General features: G+C 47.1%; 1 protein-coding gene across 2 annotated transcripts in view; it reads left to right on the top strand.

Moving 5' to 3' along the window:
* Positions 1-24,058, top strand: part of MYH11 (myosin heavy chain 11) — a 128,324-nt gene that overhangs the window by 43,990 nt on the left and 60,276 nt on the right. For both annotated transcript variants that reach the window (XM_082669750.1, XM_082669751.1), the window contains exons 4-5: positions 6,684-6,711; positions 20,846-20,948. In XM_082669750.1, coding sequence (XP_082525876.1) covers positions 6,684-6,711; positions 20,846-20,948 — 131 coding nt within the window. The remainder of the gene's footprint in view (positions 1-6,683; positions 6,712-20,845; positions 20,949-24,058) is intronic.

Below are 24,058 nucleotides of genomic sequence, written 5' to 3' on the forward strand. Positions count from 1 at the left end.
TGCGGGTACGGTCATACATACTCATAGCATAAACACGAGCGGGACAGAAGGAGATGGAGCTGAAGGGAAGTCTCCCTCCTGTGCTGGTTCTCAGTCCCTCAGACCCTCTTCTCAGGGACAACCATCGTTGGGGTGTCGAGTAGCTTCACGATATATCCAACATACACAAGTATTTGAAGGGGTGTGTGTGTGTGTGTGCGTGTGTGTGTGTGTGTGTGTGTGTACACCTTAGGTATGTATATGTGTGTGTGTGAACGTATATCCCTCTTTTTAAAACATAAAAGGTGTAATGCTATGTCACCTAGTCTTTTATTTTTTCGCTTACTATGTCTTGGAGATTGTTCTGCCTCAGTCCATGACGATCTGCCTGGTTCTTTTCAGTGGCTGCCCAATGTGCTGCTGTGTGGCCCTACCAGATTTTTTTTTTTTTAATGTCTTCTATTTCTTTCTTTATTTTTGGCTGTGTTGGGTCTCCGTTGCTGCGCACGGGCTTTCTCTAGTTGCAGCGAGCGGGGGCTACTCTTCGTTGCAGTGTGCGGGCTTGTCATTGCAGTGGCTTCTCTTGTTGTGGAGCACGGGCTCTAGGCATGCAGGCTTCAGTAGTTGTGGCACGCGGGCTGTAGAGCGCAGGTTCAGTAGCTGTGGAGCATGGGCTTAGTTGCTCCGTGGCATGTGGGATCTTCCTGGACCAGGGCTCCAACCTGTGTCCCCTGCATTAGCAGGCAGATTCTTAACCACTGCGCCACCAGGGAAGTCCCCAGATTTTTCTCTAAGTTAATTTTTAGTTTATATTGGAATATAGTTGATTTACAAAGTTATGTTAGTTTCAGGTGTACAGCAAAGTGATTCAATTATACATATGCATATATCCATTCGTTTTCAGATTCTTTTCCCATTTAGGTTATTACAGAGTATTGAATAGAGGTCCCTGTGCTGTACAGTAGGTCCTTGTTGATTATCTATTTTATATATAGTAGTGTGTGTATGTTAATCCCAGTCACCCAATTTATCCCCCCCCGCCCATGCCCTACCAGATTTTAAATACCAAAATGTATTTCGCTAGTCTGCAGTTGATAGACTGGTTGAATGGTTTCTTTCCGGTCCTTTGCTTTCGCTGATATTCTTGCAGTGACCAACTTAAACGTCTGTCCTTGGGTACACGTGTGGGAGTTTCCGACGTGGCTTTCTTGAGGTTTGTGGAGCAGCCCACGAGTCGTAGCAGGAGGCAGGGATGTAGGCCTGATCGGAATCAGCACAGCTGGACCGGAAGACGGGACTTCGTGGTGATGGAGAGTCCTGTTGCCAAAGGAGGGGCTGCCTCTTTCCTGTGGCCCTTCTCCCTGCGAGGGCTGCCCCTGGCCCTCGGCTCAGAGGTCAGACTTGCCTGAGGGGAGCCTCTCCAGACCCCCTGAACATGGCCCCTGCGGGCAGCTGTGGCCCTTGCTACCAGCTCAAGGTGGAAAAAATGAGAGTCAGAAAGAAGAATGAAATAGCCTTTTGGCTCTTCTGCCTTTTGTCCTGAGGATTGGGCTCAGCCAGGCCACCAGAATGTCCATCTGTTATCTGAGGGGATAGAGGGAAGGTTGTTTGGAGACGGGCATAGGGTCCATGGAGCTTGCACAGTCATCTCATTCATCTGACCCTGGAGTGGACCAGATCTTCTTTATGTGATGTAAATCTGCCTCCCTCTCCCAGATATGGTCATGACTATCCTCTCTGGTCCCCAGTGATGCATAGGCATGGGCTATTCCAGTCCCATCCATCCTCCCATCCTCCCATCCTCCCATCCATCCATCTAACAAATATAATTGAGCACCTGCTATATGCCAGGTACTTGCGATACAGTGTTAAACAAAACAGACAAGCCCCCCTCTTCCCCAGTAAAGCTTGCTTTTCAGCACAGCGAGATAGACAAACACAAGAGGTCACTGCAGATGGCTCTAAGTGATGTGAAGGAAATAAACAGGTTAATTGCCTGAGTGCCCTGAGGCAACTGCCTGCATCCCTGTGGACAGAGACTTAGAAAAGGCCTCTTGGAGAGTGGAAGCCCTCAAGATGATGGGAAGGCATCACCCACGGCAAAAATTGGGGAGAGAGTGTTCCAGGCAAAGGCCCTGGAAGGGAAGAGTGTGTTCTCTGTGAGGAGCAGGTGGCTGTTTAGGAGCTGAGCAGGGGTAAGGAGAGAAAGGTGCCAGTGAGGCAGCTGTGTGGGGACACATCAGGCCAGACTTCGTAGGCCATGGTGGGGAGACTGGGGGCCACTGGGACTAGCCAGCTGGTTTTGACCAGGCCGTGGCTGATCTGACTTTTTTTTTTGTTTTGCGGCTCGCGGGCCTCTCACTGTTGTGGCCTCTCCCGTTGCAGAGCGCAGGCTCCGGACGCGCAGTCTCAGTGGCCATGGCTCACGGGCCCAGCCGCTCCGCGACATGTGGTATCTTCCCAGACCAGGGCAAGAACCCATGTCCCCTGCATCGGCAGGCGGACTCTCAACCACTGCGCCACCAGGAAAGCCCCTGATCTGACTCTTTTAAGAAGATTTTTCTACTATAATGCAATAGCACCTCACACCTGTCAGGATGGCTGTTATCAAAAAACAGACAGTAGTTAAGTGTTGATGTGGGTGTGGAGAAACTGGAATGTTGGTGCATTGCTGGTGGGAAAGTAAACTGGTGCAACCACTACGGAAAACAGTATGGTGACTCCTTGAAAAGTTCAACAGAATTGGCACATAATCCAGCCATTCTGCTTCTGAGCATACACCCCAAAGACGTGAAAGCAGGGACACCAACAGATATGTGTACACCCGTGGTCATCGCAACACTATTCACAGTAGCCAAGAGATGGAAGCAACCCAGGTGTCCATCAACAGATGAATAGATAAACAAAATGGGGTGTATCCATACAATGGACATTTTGACATGTGCTGCAACATGGATGAACCTTGAGGAAACGATGCTAAATGAAATAAGCCAAACACAGAAAGACAAATTCTGTGCGATTCCACTTACATGAGACACTTGGAGTAGTCAAACATCGTAAAGACAGAAAGTAGAATGGTGGCTGCCGGGGGCTGGAGGGAGGAGGCACTGAGGAGTTACTATTTAATGGGGATGGAGTTTGTTTGGGAAAATGAAAAAGGTGGACGGTGGTGATGCCTGCACAACAATGTGAACATGCTTCGTGCTGCTGAACTGGACACTTTAAAATGGTCTCCATGGTACATTTTATGTATGTTTTACCAAAATTTTAAAAGTTTATAAGAGAAAAAAGAAGACCCCTCCGGCTGCCCTGTGAGAACGGCAGGGGCGTGGGCAGAAGCAGGGAGATGGGAGGGGAGGATCTGGGCCTGAAGTGATGGTTCTCAGACCAGGTGTGGCAGCGGTGATGGGACGGGTCTACGCTGATTCATGGGAAGCAGAGCCTTCCATCCCCGAGGCCACTTCATGCCCCGGTTTCCTTCTTGTCACCTTAGACCTTAGGTGGTAAGGCTGCTTCTCTGGCCTGGGAAAGAGGCCTCACTCCTTCCCTGGACTGGTCCCTGCTGGTCTCTCCAAGCTGCCTTGTCTCCCAACGCCTTCCCTAATCCAGCAGAAGCCTTGGCCGCTAGGGATCCCCGTTCCATTTCCTGTGCCCCATCCTGTATTTGGAACAGCAGAAAGTGCCCAGACTCTGATGCATGATGCTTCAACCCCCAGGTTGGTCCCTGAAGTGGCTGTGTGACTTTGGGTTACCTGACCTCAGTTTCCTTAAACTTAAAAGGGTTAGGGTCAAAGACCACACAGGGAAAGTGCCAGAAAAGTGTATCTGGCCCATAATAGGTGTTCAATAAGTAGTAGGTGTTGGGTTCAAATCCTGCCTCATCCACTTACTAGCTGTGTAACTGTGGGCAAGTTTTAAAATGTCTCTGTGCCTCAGTTTATTAATCTGTGAAATGGGGATAAAATTGGTCTGTCTCATAGGATGTACGGGGGTTGAATGAGTTAATACAGGCAAATGATTGAAATAATGCATGACACAGAGAAGGTGCTAAGTAGTAGATACTATTATGTAGTATTTTCAGGGTCTAGCATGGGGAAGAATACCTGGTAGATGCCCTAAATGCATTTGTTGAATGAATGAATGAGTGACTCAGTTTCTTGTGTGTATATTGAACTTCCCCATCAAGAAACTCATGTCTTCCAGGTTTGGGGTTGGCTTTTTCAGTGCTCACCAAGCTACACCTTCTCTGTGTCAGGGACTTAGGGTTCAGGGGCTGGGGATCCAGAAACTGAGGGAAGCGGGGTCCAGAACTGGATACTTCTGCCTATGAGCGGTTCATGGTTCTGTGGGGGCAGAGACACAAACAAAGAGAAAAAAAACCAGCCTGGGACAGGGCGCTCGGGCAGCACAGGGGCTGTGGCAGTGGAGACATCTGTCTTGGGGATGGACAGGAGCCAGCGACAGTTCCAGGATTTCTGTCTGGGAGGGTCTTAGAGGCAGCAGTCACGTTATTTGATGGAGGCTGGGGGCTTTTCTTCGGGCTTCTTCTCTCTAACAAGGTTGACTATTTGTGATAGCTTAGGAGCGTTGACGGAGATTTACAGCCAAGCCTCCCCCTGGCTCCATCACGGTGTGGAAGGCTTCTTAGAAGAGGTGTCATCTTTGAGACGGAGGGAAATGGGCAGGAAAGGAGAAGAGAAAGGACTGCTAGGCAGCAGGAGTAGCCTGAACAAAGGCACAGAGTGCGTTTGGGGGTTGATCCGGGTGGGGTTGCTGGGGAATTAACAGTGATGGACATAGAAGTGCCAGGACTGGGGAGGCAGGGCCACTCACGGGAGGCCTCGGATGCCCCTTCTGGGCCTCATCTGAGGACACTGGGGGCCGTGGACAGCTTTTCAAAACTGCTTTATTAAGATAAAACTTGCATACCAAAAATCCTCCCAAGATAAGTGTAAAATTCAGTGATTTTCAATAAATTGAGTTACGTAAGCATCACCGCAGTCCAGCTGACAAACCCCAGAATGATCCTTCATGCCTGTTTGCAGTCACCCCAGCCCAACCCCTGGCAACCACTAATCTACCTTCCCTCTTTTATGCATTTACCTATTCTGCACACTTCTTATAACTGGAATCACACAATATGTAGCCCTCTGTGTCTGACTTTTCCTTAGCATCGTGTTTTGAGGGTCATCCATGTAGCCTGTATCGGTACTGCATTGTTTCTATGACTGAATAATGTTCCATTGTATAGATTGACCACATTTTATTTATCCATCCACCAGCAGATGGACATTTGGGTTGTTTCTACTTTTTAGCTCTTATGATAACGCTGCTGTGAACATTTGTGTGCAAGTCTTGTAGAGACATGTTTCTGTTCTCTTGGGTAGATTCCTAGGAGTGGAATAGCTGGGTCATATGATGAATTTATGTTTAACATTTTAAGAAACTTCCAAAGTGGAAGAGGGTTAAGAAGCAGAGGGATCAGGCAGTTCAGCGTGTCAGAAAGATTACTCTGAGAAGGGGTTTGGAGGGGGATGTCACAAGATCCCGGGAGATCTTTGATCATAAGAGGCTGAGGGTTGTGATGGTGGGAATGGAGCAGGGAATGGAGTTAAGAAATGCCTGCCGCTTCACCATTGCCCAGCAGAGGATGTGATGCTCTGCTTTCTCAGTTATGGTTAACTAGCTGATGACTAAGGTGTTTAACCTTCCCCGTGTCCCTCATAGGGGATCTTGACTCCACCCCCTAAGGCCACTTTAAGAGCAGAAGGTGATCAGTAATGTCTGCTTAATCACGTTTAACCTCACGATGCCCTGTGCACCCACCAGGGTTCTCTGGTGATTAGCGACAGAGACCTTATCTAGAAAAGGAATTTCTGGAGGAGTATTGGGGAGCTCACAGATGGGGTGGGAAGAGTGGGGAGCCAGCCTCAGAAAATGTTAGAAAACGGGGCTGTTTGGGCTCTGGGGGCAGGAAGTGAGGCCCCCTCAGGGCCTCCGTTGTGCTTCTCCATCCTTGATCCAGCTCGGTGTTTGAGCTCAGAGATTCTGATTGACATAGCCTAGGAAATGTTGTTGCCTCTTGGCTGGGGTAGCTTGTGGGTCAGTCCCACCAAGACTGTACATGATGGCGGGGTGGGGGGGTGGGGGGGCAGGGAACATGGATCCTTAAGGACCATAGGATGCTCTTCTCGGAAGAAGAGGAAATGGATACTGGATTTTCAAACCAAAAATGTCCACTACCCCATATTCCAGATAAAAAAAAACTGAACCATGGAGAGGTTAAGAATATTTGCCCAAAGTCATAGAGGTGGGAAGTGGCCAAGTTGGAATGCCAGTCTGTCTGGATCCAAAGTCGGTGTTCTGTCTGTGACCTAATCTGGGCAGAGTGGGTCTCCTGGGACCCTCCAGAGCTAGTGGGGCAGGGATTCTCACTGCCTCCTGAACGCGTCAGTCTCCGGTATCTTTCTGGGGCTGCCTCCAGGACTTCAGGGGGTCGGGAAAAGTATCTAAAAGAGCCCTGCTGCCCTCTTGGCTTTGGTCTTATCCCCTATGACCTGGGCAATGAGCCCAGCTGGCCCCTTGTCGCCCCCAGGGGGGCCAGCATGTAGGAGCTTAAATGGGAGGCCTGGGAGGCACCATATCCAGACGATCAGCTCAGAGCAAATTCTAACTCATGGCTCTTTTTTTCTTTCTGTTCTCAGATCGAGAGGACCAGTCCATTCTCTGCACGTAAGTGAAGCTACTTTTTCTTTTGTTTTTCTAGAGTCAAGATCCAACCTATTAAAGAAAAAGGTCCATGAGAACAGGGCTCTTTGATGTGTTTGCTGTTCCACGCACCCCTAAACTGCCAGGGATACCTGGTGCTGTCTTGTTCTGCGCCACCCCCTTTTAAAAACCAGCATTTATTGAGCACTTACTGTGTGCCAGGTCCTGAACTAAATATTTTACAGACAGAATTGCTTCTAATTCCATAACAGCTCTGTGAAGGTAGATGCCATTTCCGTTGGTGAGGAAGTCTTGGCTTGTGTTAAACAATGTGTTAAACAGTCACCCTCAAATTTCACAATTAGTAACCACATTGTGCCATATTTGGTGGCTGGTGTCATTATTTCTTTGAAGGCCTGGATACATAAGCAGAAGATACTAACTCAATTTAGAATCATTCAGAGGGTTTTCAGTGTTCAGGAAAATCTTTCCTGTGGTGGGCAGAATACAGGTATCCCTTGGAAAATTTGTGGACTTAGTTCAGACCACTGCAATGAAGTGAATATCACAGTAAAGCGAGTCAGGCAGATTTTTTGGTTTCCTAGTACATATAAAAGTTATGTTTACACTATACTGTGGTCTATTAAGTGTTCAATAGCATTATATCTAAATAAACAACTGTACACACCTTAATTAAAACATACCCGTTGTTAAAAAATCTTAACTATCATCTGAGCCTTCAGGGAGTTGCAATCTTTTTGCAGTAGTGACATCAGACATCACTGATCACAGATCACCATGACAAATAGAATAATAATGAAAAAGTTTGAAATATTACGAGAATTACCAAAACATGACACAGAGACATGAAGTGAACAAATGCTGTTGGAAAAATGCTTGACACAGTGTTGCCACAAATCTTTAATTTGTAAAAAAACACAATATCTGCAAATTGCAATAAAGCAAAGTGCAATACAAGTGCCTGTGATGGTCCTGCCAAGGTCTCCACCTCCTAATCACCAGAACCTGTGAATGTGTCAGGTGACATGGCAAAGGGGAATGAAGGTTGCCATGGCATTACGGTTACTAATCAGCTGACCTTAGAATAGGGAAGGGATTGTAGATTATCCAGGTGGGCCTAATGTAATCACAAGGTCCTTACAAGTAGAAGAGGGAGGCAGGGGAGGAGTCAGAGAGAGATGCAGTGTGAGAAGGACTTCACCCACCCTTGCTGGCTTTGAAGATGGAGGAAGCCCAGGATGAGAACAGCTTCTAGAAGCTGGAAAAGGCAAGGAAACGGGCTCTCCCCTAGTGCTCCCAGAATGAAACACAACCCTGCTGACATCTTGGTTTTAGCCCAGTACAATCCATGTCAGACTTCTGCCCTCCAGAACTGTAATATAGTCAGTTTGTGTTGTTTTAAGTCGCTACGTTTGTATAATTTTTTACAGCAGCAATGGGAAACTAATACACCCTCCTTCCTTCTTCACCTCTACACCCACTCCTGTCTCACTCACTATTCAACAGATTGAATGGGTCTGTTCTACTGGTGAGTACTTGGCATATAGGAATGAACCAAAAATAAATGACTTCTCAAGAGGGAAGACAAGACACTAGAACAATAATTACACACTTCCCTTTGGTACTGCTTGAATTTACTGTTTGGTCCTGTGAAGGTACTACCTTTTCAGGAACTAAAAAAAAAATACATACACATTTTAAAAATCACTTAAAGAAATGTGTAATTACAAACTGAAAATTATGAAGAATGAGACATGTAAGGAACTAGGAGAATGTGTAAATCAGAGAAGTTCTAACTGGGGAGAACACTAAAGGTTTCCCAAACAAGTGATGCAGAGATGATGAAGAAAAGAGAGGAATAGTTTACAGCATATGCAAAGACCCTGAGGTCAGATAGAGCGTGTTCTATCGGAGAAACTGAGAGATCAGTTTGGCCAGAGTGTGTCTCCCAACAAAAGCCCTCTGTCTGAGAAGAGGCATTATAGGACATTTAGGACTGTGGTTGCAAACTCAAAGGCCAATCAAAGTCAGCCAAGTACTGTTAATGTGTGAAAAGTCCTGGGTGTAGCACAGTAGGGAATGGTGGGGAGTGTGGTGAACTGGAGAAAATGGCCCATCTGAGGGGGGGAGCTGCTACCCATCTCCTGTCTACTGTTGCCAGGGGAGAATGCAGGTCTAATGTTGCCAGACTTTCCTACATTTCAGTAGAAGCTGGAAATCTAGGTTTTTATGTGAAATATCAAATTTTTAAACATTGGCACCTAATTTACATGAACACATATACACAGATCTCCAGCCAAATAAAGTCCATTTGTGGGCTGGCTTTGCCAATGGGCCACCTGTTTACAACCTCTGTCCCAGAAGTTTGGGCCAGGAAGTGTCCTCAGAGATAACTGAGACTGCACTTCCTGCACACACCCCCACACACACACACCTGGTCAGTTACAAGTGTTGCAGGAAATTTTCAGAGCCTTAAAATCGGGAATGATTCGTATTATTTAATATGAAAGTGGATTCAAGTTGGTCTCTGTAATAATATCTCCCTTTCATTCACTTGTATTCCAAATATTGCTTTGAGGGGGTGGGGCGGCGGCAGGGTGATAATTATGGTGGAGAATTGGGTCAATAGCACACAGACAGGCTGGTTATGGCCAGCGTGAGTTGTATGTGTCAGGGGTGGTCATGGCGTTGGCGCTGGGGTCTCATACTGTGCACGTAGCTTAGAGAAACCAACCACGCCCTTCGGGAGGAAAACTAGCACTGGCGGATCTAGTGCAGGTGAGGTCACCACCATCCACCGAATGGATGTGTTCCAGAGTGAGGGTGAGAATAGACGTGGGACTCTGCCGATCCCTCCACTGCTCTCGTTCCCCTGTGGCCCTGACGGTGTGAGCATCTCGCCTTGCCGAGCCCGTTCTCTCCCCTGCATTGTCCGTATTGCACACTCGGAATCCCTGCATCTAGTTGGCATTTATACACAGAGGCTGCTTCAGAGGGGCGTTGCATACCAAGTCACAGATGCATTGCTTTGAGGATGTTTTAAGGGATTTTTCAATTTTACCTTTCTGTGGTTGATTGTGTTGACTTACAGGCTGTTGGTCCCCAGCCTCCATATCAAATGTGACTCCACTTCTCTGCAGGTCTCATTAGAATCTAGGTTCATCCATGGAAGGGACTGTCCACCGAGTTATGTCACTGAAAGCCTCCTTAGAGTGGGGGTTACAAGCCAACCACCCGGGTTTCGATCCTGGCTCTGCCTCTCACTAGCTTGTAGCTTCAGGTACAAATTTAACCTCTCCAGGGCTCCGTGTTCTCACTATAAAGTGGGGAAGTAAGAATGATGATAATGGTACTTAATGGTACTTAATAGGGTTGTTGTGAGTGTTACATATATATGTGTATGTATATGAATATGTATATGTATATCTATATATACAGACACACATACTCATATATATGACTACTATGTATATATCTAAGAACCAAGCAAGCCCTGTAAGCTAGATATTCATATGTCATGACTAACATGTGTGTCCTGGCAGAGCAGAGAACCCACTGCTCAAGTCCAGTTACCTCATTTTTTTTTTTTTAATTTATTTATTTTTGGCTGCGTTGGTGTTTGTTGCTGCACGCGGGCTTTTTTCTAGTTGTGGTGCACGGGCTTCTCATTGCAGTGGCTTCTCTTGCTGCAGAGCACAGGCTCTAAGGCTCTAGGGCGCCCAGGCTTCAGTAGTTGTGGCACATGGGCTCAGTAGCTGTGGCACATGAGCTTATGTGGCACATGAGTTGCTCCATGGCATGTGGGATCTTCCTGGGCCAGGGTTCGAACCCATGTCCCCTGCATTCGCAGGTGGGTTCTTAACCACTGCGCCACCAGGGAAGTCCCCAGTTACCTCATTTTTATAGAGGAGGAAATCAGAGAGGTCATGAGATTTGCCCAGAGGCACACAGCGAGTTTTTGTCAATAGTGAGACTTGGACCTAAATTTCTTGAGGCCGTTGGAGGGCCCAACCCTCATTCGCTGGCCTTCACTGATGAGCCAGCCACAGCCCCACCATCCCCTGCCCCACCACAGACTGTGGCATCAGGGGGTGAGGAATGGCTGGCATCTTTCATATTTAGCGCATCTATCTGGAGGAAAAGAGCTGCAGCCTGTCCGCCTGGTTCAACCACTCGGGGTATGAGCTGAGACCCGAGTGATGAGAGGAAGCAAGCCCCGAGAAGGACTTGGGGGAGGAGTTTCGGGTGGGGAACAGCAAGGGCAAAGGTCCTAAGGTGGGAACCACTTGTGTTTTGAGGGTCGGAGATGGTCTGAGTGGGTGGGGCGTAGGGAGGAAGGAGAAGGGTAGGAGGATGTGGTCGGGGACATGGTCATGAAGGGCCTTGCAGGCTGGGGCGAGCGTATGGACAAGAGGTTAGAGCAGATCTTTCTGATCATTCAAGGAGGCCACAGTGCCGCTTGGGGATAAGCACTGATGCCCTAGGGTCTGGGGGACTGGGACTCAGTGGCAGGAGATGCTGTTGTCAGGTGACTCTCCCGTTCAGGGGAGGCAACTCAGGCCAGCAGGTGCCTCTGTCACTCTCCCTGGAGCCAGTGCTGACTCTTGGAAAACTGCAGGCTTCCCAGGGGTTTGCCTTTGTTGCTTCACCCACGGCCTGCCTTCGCTCCCAACCAGGCTTCCTACTTTGACCCCCTGCCCTCATCCCTTCCACCCTGTCTCTGAAGAAGAGGGAGAAACACTTTCTGGCAGAGGCCTGCAGGGTTTTTAAAGGTGTTTTTGATAACACAGTGCAGTGTTGAAGGGGCGCAGATGCCTCAGGAGAGTGGCCGCTGTGCTTAGCTGGCGAGGCTGTGGAGGCACAGATCTAGGTTTGCTTTCCCGCTGTGCTGCACGCCAGCAATTTGTTCTTGGGCAGGTTGGTTAAGCCTCCCAGCCTCAGTCTCCTCATCTGTAGAATGGGGGTATCAGTTGTGCCCACCTCCCAGGGTTGTTGAGAGAATTGAAGGAGCTGTGTAGGGGGGAGCTGAGCACGATGTTGGCACAGTGCAGGTGCCCGTGATTGGCAGCTGGGGTTCTGATGCAGCGCCGTGGTTAGTATCAACCAGAGTTCTGCTGAGCCCTGCTTGCTTGACCATGAACTGCATAAAACCACCTCAGATACGTCCAGTGTGGGCTCTGTTAGACCTCTCTCCACAAACGTGGCTGCACGTCAGTTCTTGGGCCATTAGTTCAAGAGACGGATGGCCTGGCTTCACCCCCAGCAGCTCTTGACTCAGTGGATCTGGGGTAGAGCTGGGGAAACCTATGTTTTTATCTAGTGTCTTGGGCGACTGTGAAGCTGCAGGGCTGGTCAGCAAGCTGGCAGAGATTGGAAACACTTGTCAAGGGTCATCTACACAGGGGACGCAGAAAGGGTGGCTGTGTCTGAGCTGTGCACCGCCGTCTGCTCTGGGTGGGGGTCTAGAGGGGGTTGTCTGGGAGCTGAACCTCCACCAGCAGAGGGAGGGAGCTGGGGTGCTGCAGCCCACTGGGAGCTCAGAAGGGCAGGAAGCATGAGTCAGGGAGGACTGGAGGGTCCTGGAGATTCTGACGCACACTTTGCCGTGAGGGCGTCTGGCTCATCCCCCAGTTTGCTGACCCATTGGTGCAGACCTTGTGGTAGGAAGACTTCTCAGGTTACCTGGTGGCTGCAGGGGTTAATGAGGGGGCCCCAGTCTTGGCTTCCGGGGAGCCTGGGCTGGGAGTGAGCCCACCCAGAGATTTGGGTCCTCAGACCGTTAGCTGACTCTCCTGGCTGAGGAAGTAAAGTGATAGTGGGGCATTTGGGTCCCTTTCACTCCTAAGTGATGCTGTGACAACACTTGGAGGCACTGAGCAAGGCGACACGAGGACATTTTGGCTCCAGACAGACCAGGTTTTCATTTTGGGGGTGGCTTGTGTGCTAGATGGAAAAGAACAGAGTCCTGGTCTCAGCTCTGTCATATTCTCATGACATGATCTACAGAAAGCCACTGACCCTGTCTGAGCCTCAGTTTCTTCATCTAGAAAATGGACAACTGCACCTACCTCACAGAGTGGTTGTAAGGAATAAATGGGTTAATTCATAAAAAGCTCTTAGCACAGTGCCTGATGACGTGTTAATGCACAGTGAACGCAAGTGCTACTTGTAAGTTACATTTGAAATTTCCACTAAGCCCCCAGCCATTCTAGGTGAAACCAAAGAAGAAAGTATAGGGTAACAGAAAAAGAATGGTAGCTATTAATATGCATAATAACCATGCCTATAGGTATTTTATCTTAATGCATTTTTAGGCATGGCCAGTGAATCTACAGCTGTCTGTTTAGAGATATTCATCTTAACCCCAGACCAGGATCTACAAATGCAAATGCCTAGGAGAGCCTGGCAGGTAATAGAAAGGAGTGAAGTGGGCCGGGAATGGCAATAGGGAGTGGTGAAGACTGCGGCAAATTGGAAAGCCACAGTATCCATTCAAGGGGACAGCTGTGATTCTGCCACAGACAATTGATCCCTTGGGAGAATGTCGACCCAGTGTTACCAGAGGTCCTTGGGTTTGTCCCTCCCCAAGAGAATCCAGAACTTTGGAGTTCATAAAACACAATGGTTGTATACACCATATGCTTATCTGCCCTTGCTTTTTCTATCCAACAGTATATTTTAGAGTGCATTCTGTCTGATCATATATAGTAGTGGCTGCCTGGAAATGCTGTATTTTATTTTATCAACCCTTATGGATCATAATTTTGGTTGTTTCCATTCCTTAAAAAATGTAAAAAAAAATACACACACAATTGATCCTCATTATTCACTGATTCCATATATGCAGGTTTACCTACTTGCTAACATTTATTCGTACCCCTAATTCAATACTCATGGTGCTTTCGTGGTCATTCGAGGACATGTGCAGAGCTAAACTCTGGGTCCGCTGACGCACACATTCCCAGCTGAGGCAGAACAAGGTGACACTCGGCCTTCTTGTTTCAGCTCAGACTGTAAACAAGGGTCCTCTTCGTGGCATATTTAGTGCCACGCTTTTGAATTTTTGTAGCTTTTTTTTTTTTTTTTTTTTTAGTTATTTTGCTGTTTAAAACGTCCACCAAGTGTAGTGCCAAAGTGCTGTCTGGTTTTCCTAAAGGCAGGAAGGCTGAGATGTGCCTTATGGAGGAAGTACGTGTATTAGATGAGTCTCCTTCAGGCATGAGTTACAGTGTTGTTGGCCATGAGTTCAATGTCAATGAATCAACAATATGTTAAGTAAAGTGTCTTTAAACAGAAACACACATAAAACAAAGTTATACTATAGTGATTGGTTGATGAAAATTTTGGGACCAGAAGCTCAAAGGAACCTATCTGTGTGTTTCCCCTACGAGCGACGATGGTTCAGTGATCACTAATTCAGTGTTTGCAGTGGCTTCATAGAGCATAACTAGTGTGAACAATGAGAATGACTCTGTGTGTGTGTGTGTGTGTGTATACATATACCTCTACATGCACAAACATACATTTTAAACTTCTAACTGAAAGTTAGCCTCTCCTTCAATTAAAAGCAATGTCAACAAATCATGTTATTAACAGAATTATTCACAGTATTAACAGATAGTAACAGTAACCGCATTGTTTCTAGACTTTTGCTCCACAACCTTCTCTGCACGTTTAGAGTTGTGAATGATGGGTTCTGAGTTCAGGTGCTAAGGAATTCTAATTGCCATAGTCTTGAAAATAGAGCCTGCTATCTGCTTTTCAAAAGTGCTTTTCCAGGTTTTTTTCCCCCAAATGTTCCTTACAGCAAACTCCCAAGGCCAAAGGACAGACTCAGGCAACAAATACTTATTTTGCACCAACTGGCACCAAGCAGGTGCTAGGCCTGGGGATCCTGGTGCTGAACCAGATAAATAAGAGTTTCAGGTGGCGATTTAATTGTGAAGACAATGAAATGCATTGAGAGAAGATTTAGAAAATCTGTAATAAGTTTGGGGCTGATATGTATACAGATAGAAAACTGGGAAACACTAAGACAAGGTAATTATTAATTCTAGGGGAAATCAAAGTTAGGCAAGAAGGAAGAGTAATCACAGTGACAAAAGGGCCCAGCTGTGTGCAGTGTTTCCATCATCTTTATAATGCAAACCCTGAGTGTTGATCTAGCCGGAAATACTATATGCGACCACATTGCTTCTATGGGGAAAGAGGAGAGGGTTAAACAGGGGCTAAATTATCATCTTCCACAATGAGAAATCAACATTTGATGCTTAACAATGAATAATCAAAAATTAGTGATATAATGCTACTTAGGTAAGTGGATATAAATGCTAAAACAACCTGCTGACTCGGTTTCCTAGTCTTTTCCAGCTCCCAGAGGCTGCTTACGTTCCTTGGCTTGTGGTTTCTTCCTCCATCTTCAGAGCCAGCAGTGTATCTCCTAATCTCTGTCTCTGACCCTCCTGCCTCCCTCTTATAAGGACACGTGATTATACTGGGTTACAGGATAATCCGAGATAATTATCCCTTCTCCAGATCCTTAATTTAATTTAAAAAGTCTCTTGTCTCATGTAATGTATTCACAGATTCCTGAGATTAGGATGTGGGCATCTTTGTGAGGGGTGGGATATGAGATCAGAGAGAGGTGGGTGAGGTCTTCTAGAGGAGTCTGAACTTTAAAATGGACAGAAAAGCACTGGAACACTTCAGCCAGAGGTCAGCAAACTCTGATCGGTGGGCCAAATCTGGTCCCTGTCTGTTCTTTTATTGTTTTATTGGAACATAGCCACTCCCATTTGTTTCCACATTTGCTTTTGTGCTACAAAGGCAAAGCTGAGTAGTTAGGACACAGAATGCAGGTCCCACCAAGCCTATAGTATTTATTATCTGTCCTTTACAGAATGGTTTGCTGACTCCTGGCTTAAACAATAGAAAAATATGTCTTGTATTTTAATGATAGTATGAATATTGAAGATAATGATATAAACAGAATATATAAGCATTAGGAGAGAAATGGTTGTAAAAGTAACAATAGGTAACATTTTTGTATACCTGGCATTGTTCTAAATGTTTTATATATTCACTCATTTAATCCTCATAACAATCATAGAAGTGCTTTTTATTATACCCATTTTATAGATGAGGAAACTGAGGTATGGGAGTAGTTAAATGACTTGCACGTGGTCACATAGGGCAGAGCAGAGACCTGAACTCAGGCAATCTGGCCCTGGAGCCCACTGTGTTATTCTGCTGATTGATGCTAGAGGGGAAAGAGGAAATGCTTTTGCCTGGGGAGCTGGAGGCAGTACTCAAAATAGAGGCAGTGCTTAACTGGGCTTTGTAGGATGTATAGGAGTTGGACAGCACAAATCCAGAGGACTTTGCTGGCTGCAGGGGTGGGAGTCACATGAGGACCAGGGACTGAACAGCTTTGAGATTCAGAGGCAATTTGGCTTTTCTACCAATGGCAGACCATGGCTGAAATGGACTCAGAAATGGTGTTCAACCCTAGGAGCTAGGACCACCTACCTGACTTGTAAAATTATGCAAAATGAGAATGCTGAGTCCCTTGTTCAAAGGGAACCCTTTTGCACTGTTGGTGGGAATGTGAATTGGTACAGCCACTACGGAGAACAGTATGGAGGTTCCTTAAAAAACTAAAAATAAAACTACCATATGACCCAGCAATCCCACTACTGGGCATACACCCTGAGAAAACCATAATTCAAAAGGACACATGTACCCCAATGTTCATTGCAGCACTATTTACAATAGCCAGCACATGGAAACAACCTAAATGTCCAATGATAGATGAATGTATAAAGAAGATGTGGTACATATATACAATGGAATATTACTCAGCCATAAAAAGGAATGAAATTGGGTCATTTGTAGAGATGTGGATGGACCTAGAGTCTGTCATACAGAGTGAAGTAAGCCAGAAAGAGAAAAACAAATATCGTATATTAATGCATATATGTGGAATCTAGAAAAATGGTACAGATGAACCTATTTGTAGGGCAAGAATGGAGACACAGATGTAGAGAACGGATATGTGGACACAGGGGGAAGGGGAGAATGGGACAAACTGGGAGATTAGGTTTGACATAGATACACTACCATATGTAAAATAGATAGCTGGTGGGAACCTGCCGTATAGCACAGGGAGCTCAGCTCGGTGCTCTGTGACGACCTAGATGGGGGGGTGGGGGAGAGGGAGGTCTAAGAGGGAGGGGATATAGGTATACTTATAGCTGATTCACTTCATTGTACAGCAGAAACTGACACAATATTGTAAAGCAGTTTTACTCCAATAAAAAAAAATTAATTAAAAAATTATTTAGAAATTCAAGATTGCAACATCAGAGCATTAAATCAAGCACAGGGCCCTCCTCAGTATTGTCCCCGTGGGACTGCACAGGTCACACACCCATGAATCTAGCCTGGCTGGGGGCTGAGGGGTTAAGCTGCCATTGGGTACCTCCTTCCAGCCACTGAGACTGGACTGATTAAAAGGACTTGGCGGGGCTTCCCTGGTGGCGCAGTGGTTGAGAGTCCGCCTGCCGATGCAGGGGACACGGGTTCGTGCCCCAGTCTGGGAAGATCCCACATGCCGCGGAGCGGCTGGGCCCGTGAGCCATGGCCGCTGAGCCTGCGCGTCCGGAGCCTGTGCTCCGCAATGGGAGAGGCCACAACAGTGAGAGGCCCGCGTACCGCAAAAAAAAAAAAAAGAAAAAAAAAGATCAATTTCCAACTTTTCATGCCAATTTGTTGACAAATTAGAGTGAATACATGGCAGTCATTCACGAGTAAACTGATTTGAAAAGAAGATCTAAATGGATTATTATTAGTCTTTAAGAACTTTAACTCAGTAACTTAATTTCCAAGGATAAGCTACACGGATAGTTTGTTCCTATAACAGCTTAGTGTCCACCGTCTTTCACTTAAATACATCAAGACTGTTTTCAAGGTTTGATGACAACCTCTAGTCATATAAACTATATGCCACAAGAGTTTGTCTATTTCAAACCACTTTCCTTTTTGCTTTCTTGCAGAGCTAGACATTCCGAATAATCAATCCTGACCAAACCTTCATACGGATAGCTGCAATATAGCATTTCATTCCAAACACCTGTTAGAGCATAATTAAAATATCCTTTAAAAATCAATCTTTTCTGAAACTATGCCACTCAAAAATCGGTGTTTATGAAGCAATGCTTGTATGATTTCAGTTGCTTCAAACTGTGCCCTCATGCTGGCAGTGAGGTTTTTTGCCTTTTGTTGCCAATAACAAATTATAGCCCTGAAGTTATAAAATATCTAACTTCCTCCACAACTAATGTGATATATTTGTAAGACTTGTGTTAAATAATGTTTGAAAATAATTTCATGTGTAAAAAAGAAAAAAAAAGTGCAGTGGGCAGAACATGGGCTCTGGTATCAAGAAGACCTGCATTCAAATCTCACTCCTCTGTTCCCTATCTGTGTGATAGCAGGAGCAGTTATGACCTAGAACACTACTTCAACCTCTCTGAGCCTCAGTTTCCCCAGGTGGGTGATGGGGATAATCAATGACTCCTTCATTAGGTTGTTGGATTAAATAAAAAGATTTCTGAGCCCAATAACATAGAGTAGGTTTTCAAGAAATATCAATTCCTATTCCCCATTCCCTTCCTCTGACCTTAGAAAGCAAGTTCCTAGAGGGTTAGGCCTGTGTCATGGAATGACTTTGTGAAATGTCATAGAAAGAGTCCTGACTGCATTGGAACCAGAGACCTGATTTCAATGCTCTGTGTGCTCTTGCCTCGCTGTGTGATCTAGGGCAAGTTGCTTACCCACTCTGGCCCAAAGTTCCTCTTCTGTAATAACATGAAAGTGATATGTCCTACCTTCAGGATTGTGGGAGGGGAGGTAAAGGAGATAATACATGTGAAACAATTAACATAGGGCCTCCACTCCCCTTGAAAAGTCAATTCTCTCCTTAAAATTAAAGAAAAAAAATTTTTTTGGACTCAATTGTCCTCCTCAAGAAAATAAAGATAATGCCTCCATGGCTCCCATTTCACAAAGTGCCTCTGAGGCCATATGAAATAATGTGACCATTGGGAATAAAGGCCATTAGGAAAGGGGAGAGGACAGTGTTAATATCGTCGTGAGACGTGGAGACATGTTTCAACCTTCCTGGAGATCAGACACTTGATTTCCGGATGGTGACCCATGGGGTTGCGTCTGACAATTCAGGGCACATGTTTCTTTCTCTGCCTCCCTCCTTCCCTCCTCCCTCCCTCCCTCCCTTCCTTCCTCTTTCTCTCTTTCTTCCGTTTAGCCATGTGCAAAGTGGGTCCTTGGCAGAGCAAGTTAATTTCTTTATTTCCTAATTAGGAAAAAGGGCAAGCACTGCACTAGCGCTGGTGGCAGTGGTTCAGTGTGGAGAACCTTGAACTGACCTTGGGGTAGACAAATTCAGACTTAAAAAAAATTAGTATGTTTCAGAATATTCAGTGACCTCAGCAAATGAGAGTCTAGGCAAAGGAAGGAAAAACAAAAAACAGAAGAAAATCAGAGGAGAGGACAAGAAGGGAGGAAAGATTTGGTTGAAGTCATCTTTCCCTTTCACTGAGAATAGTGGGAGTCAGAGGCAGTGTCTGGAATCCTTGGATGAAACAATTCCACCACCATGATCTCCAGTGGCCAAGAGAGGTAGCTGGGTCGAGAAGGCCATTTAATCCACTGCTCATATTCTAGGAGTACTCTTTTGATAAGACAGACAACACCCTGCTGATCTAAACTTATCAGTCATTTACACTTTAGCATGAATTACTTCAACCAAGTTTATTCTTTGATACTTGACTGAGATCATTAGCTAGCCACCTGACCATTAGAATGGGGTTCTCCAGAGGATGAAGGGGCTTATGTCTGTCCAGTGGCTGATGGGATAACCAGTTCTTCTCCTTTGTCCCCTTCTTCTTCTTCTTCCCCTTCTTCTTCTCCTTCTCCCTCTCCCCACTCCCCCTCCCTCTTCTTCTCCTTTTTCTCCTTTTTTGTAAGGGGACCTTCAAAAAATTGTAACTTATATCCTGTACTCTGAGAGGTACTTATGTCCTTCCTGGAAGGCAGTCTCTTGCCTGATCATTCCATCTCTAACAAGGCTAATATTGTCTTTTTTTTTTTTCTTTATAAAATTTATTTATTTTGGGCTGCATTGGGTCTTTGTTGCTATGTGCAGGCTTCCTCTGGTTGCAGGAGCAGGGGCTACTCTTCGTTGCGGTGCATGGGCTTCTCATTGCAGTGGCTTCTCTTGGTTGCACAGCGCGGGCTCTAGGTGCGTGGGCTTCAGTAGTTGTGGCAGGTGGGCTCAGTAGTTGTGGCTCGTGGGCTCTAGAGCACAGGCTCAGTAGTTGTGGTGCACGGGCTTAGTTGCTCCGCGGCATGAGGGATCTTCCCAGACCAGGGCTCGAACCTGTGTCCCCTGCATTGGCAGACAGATTCTTAACCACTGCACCACCAGGGAAGTCCCTAATAATGTCTTTAAAATAGATAATTTGCAGTAAAACTATTTTGTATGATACTGTAATAGTGGATACATTTCATTATACAGCTGTCAAAACCCATAGAATGTACAACACCAAGAGTGAACCCTGATGTAAACTACGGACTTTGGGTGATAATGATGCATCAGCGTGGGTTCATTGATCGTTGCAAGGGTACCACTCTGGTGGGGGATGTTGATGGTTGAGGAGGCTGTGTATGTCAAGGGGCAGGGACAGGGGCGTATAGGACCTTTGTACCTCTGCTCAATTTTGCTGTGAACCTAAAACTGCTCTAGAAAACGAAGTATTTATTTTTTAAAGTAGACAGTTCCAAATAAACCTAAGGTTGGACCTTGTTAGGAAAACTCAGTTTTCTCTTTTACTCTTTTCATCTACATCCTTTCCTGCATCCTCTCGGGAGGAGTGGATTGAGATATGGAGCGGGGTTTGAAAACCCAGCCCAGCTCTCTGCCAGTGGTGGGCAAGTCTCCTCCCCTCTGGGAGCCTCAGTTTCCCCATCTGGCAAATGGCACGGAGCTGTGGAAAAGTACCCACAGAACACCTGTGTGGGGCTGTTTCCGGTGGGTCACTTTTCCCGTATCTTTCAGAGGCGAGTCTGGAGCTGGAAAAACTGAAAACACCAAGAAAGTCATCCAGTACCTGGCCGTGGTGGCCTCCTCCCACAAGGGCAAGAAGGACACAAGTATCACGGTGAGTGGTAGTTCCTGCCCTGTGGCCACGACTTAGCAGATGGGCCCCCCGGGCTCGTGGGCTGACCGAGGGAGAGACAGCACCGTTAAGAAGGCCAGGACTTGGCGTTGTAAGGACTCAGGGCTGTGCTTCACTGCCCCTCCCCAGACAGCTCACCAGAGGGCTGCTTTTCCTCCTGGGTGGACCCGTTTGGGTCTAGGTGATTTCTCGCTTTAGCCAGGATCATCTCCTGAGGGGTCCTGTCCTGTGAAATGAGAGGAGGAGTCTTGATTGACGTCAAAGCTTCTCAACCGTGGCACCAAAGTCATTTTGGACTGAGTAATTGTGGGGCTGTCTTATGCCTCGGAGGGTTTTAGCAGCATCCCTGGCCTCTCCCCACCGGAGGCTGGTAGCAACCCCTGCCCTCAGTTATGCAACCAAGAATGTCTCTAGGGACATTGCCAGGTGCCCTCTGGGGGGCACGGTCACCCCTGCTGGAGAACTACTGCCTGAACTGAATCTCTGGAAATTCCCTAGTGTTGAGGGACACCTGTCATTCCTCCATGTGTCCCTCAGATGGGAACCCCAGGGGATGGGAACATTGGTGTCACTCAGCATATGGGCTTTGGTCCAGTGCCCTTGACCGAGCATCTACTGTATGCCGGGCGCTGCCAGGATGGGGTCCAGCGATGAGGCTGCGAGGCACTGTTATTCTAGCTACTGAGCTTTTGGACTCGTGGGAAAGAGAGACAGTCATCAAATAATCATACAGATCAACCCGTGGTGATGCAGTTTGATTAAGGCCTTAGAAGGAAAGAAGAGGCTGTTTCTAGAATCATCCCTTCTTGGGTCCATCCCTCTCTTCCTCCTCCGTCTTAGCCCTGCCTCGTCTGTCCCAGAGGAGGCGACAAGCAATGGGGCTGCTTGAAGGACCTGCCAGCGCCTCTGTGTGAAGGTTTGGGGTGGGGGCAGGGGAACGGCAGAGCGGAGGCCTGAAGAAGGCTTGGGGTGTCACTGGTTCCTGCCACTCTGGATCTTGCTTCTGGGGCTCAGAGGCAACACTGGAGCAGCCACAGCGGCCAGTTTGTCTGGAGGCCCTCGGAGATCTCGGGTGGGCTCTGGTTGTAGCCTGGGGAACCTTCCTCCCTCAAACAGACGCAGGAAACCCACACTGTCTCTGGCACCGTGTATGGGAACAAATAGCGCCAAAGTTCACGTGGCAGTTAAACACCACTTTCCACCGCCTTTCCTTTTCCTAGAATAGTGATGATAAGTAATAGTAATACTTAATAATAGTAACTGATCTTTATCAAGCAGCTGCTATGTGCCAGATACCTTTTTCTCTGTGTGTGAGAACACATCTCAGACAGCATCTCATGAGACACAGTTTTAAAGACTGCACCTTGGCCCCAGCAATTAAAAAACTTTGAAATGTCTGAATCTCTAAGAAATTAGAAAAGACAGCGGCAAAACAGAAAGGAAATTGAATCCAAGAAAAGTTGCTGCTTTCCTAGTTGGAGAATCTTGGAGAATCCAGGCTGTCTGAGCGGGGGGATTGAAATCGTATATTCTCCAGACCCTGATGTACGTGTGATGGAAATAACACTGACATTTGTTTTATACTGTATTGTTCAACCACAGCAAGGCCCATCTTTTGCCTACGTGAGTAACTGGGAGTGTTTTCCTGGTGTGTACGGGAGGCACGGAGTGTGTTTAGATGTGCATGCTCCTGTCGCACCCACTGAGCCCCATAGCTGATGGTAGAATGGGCTAGATCCCCGAGTTTCACAACCCAAACCTACAGACTCACTGAAACACCGTCCTGCGGGCGTCCAATGTCAGTGTGGGGCGTGGGGCGCGTTGCCACCCGCAGGACCCATTGGACTTCCCAGGGTTGACCTCCAGCCGGGAATGGATTTCCCCAGTTCAGAATGGATCTCATTACCCTTCCCACCAATGTGTCCGCCACCGGTAACCCTGACTGGAAGGCCCTGGAGACGTCTGTTCCATCTGGTTGAGCCTTGAAGGACCTTCTGGCCCTAAAGCTTCCCTGGCTTGATTGACAGTCAGTTAATGGCACTGCTGTGGCATGCCTCTCTCCCCACTCCCTGCCATCATCCCTAAATATCTCCCCTGAGCCCTGTCCCCTGTGCACTGGTGTGTCCCTGTGCATGTGTGTGCAGTGCGTGTCTGTCTTTGCATGCCGGTTGCTTGACCCAGGGCTCCAGAAACGGGAGTCTTGGTGTTCACGAGGCACTAGCTTTGGTGGCATGGTAAGGCCCCAGCTATTGCGACACACAACCGGGCCCTGCTCAAACCTCTGCATGTGTAAACTCATCTCTAACTCAGAGCTTGGGGGGCTGGCATACGGGTCCCAGCCTGGGAGAGACCCTCAGATCAAGAGATCCTAGCGTGTGCTAGGATCACGCTCAATCCATCTTAGTTAGACCTGGGCGGCAGTGTCATGGATGAATCAGAAGGAGAATCAGGCTTCTTATATAGGATCTGCTCCTGTGTGACTGTGGCCAAGTCACTTAACTTCTCTGGGCCACTGTCTCATCATCCATAAAATGAGTGGTTTGGACCAGATCTGCATGTTCAGAGCTCTCCTGAGAAGGATCTTTTGGCCCCAGCAGCTGGAACTCCCATTCTAGGAAGGGAACTTTTTTCTGGGGATATTGGGACCCCAAGTTTGTGTTGACAGAAGTGACCCCATTAGTCTTCTTCCTGCTAGTCAAGCAAAGCCCTTTGCTCTCATTGTAAATTTCCACAAGTCCCAATTATGGGGATTCTACTGTGGCTGGGATTTTCACAGAGATGACACTTTTTTTTTTTTTTTTTTTTTTTTTTGCGGTATGCGGGCCTCTCACTGTGAGGCCTCTCCCGTTGCGGAGCACAGGCTCCAGACGCGCAGGCTCAGTGGCCATGGCTCACGGGCCCAGCCGCTCCGCCGCATGTGGGATCTTCCTGTACCAGGACACAAACCCGTGTCCCCTGCATCGGCAGGCGGACTCAACCACTGCGCCACCAGGGAAGCCCAGAGATGACACTTTTATCTTCTTTGAGAGCTGTGAAGGAGGAGGGCATGTGAATAAATAGACACGTAAATTAGTAGCTTCCTGTTCCTGTTC

This window comes from Grampus griseus (genome assembly GCF_964374135.1).
Source record: "Grampus griseus genome assembly, chromosome: 14".
Classification (NCBI taxonomy): Eukaryota; Metazoa; Chordata; class Mammalia; order Artiodactyla; family Delphinidae; genus Grampus; species Grampus griseus.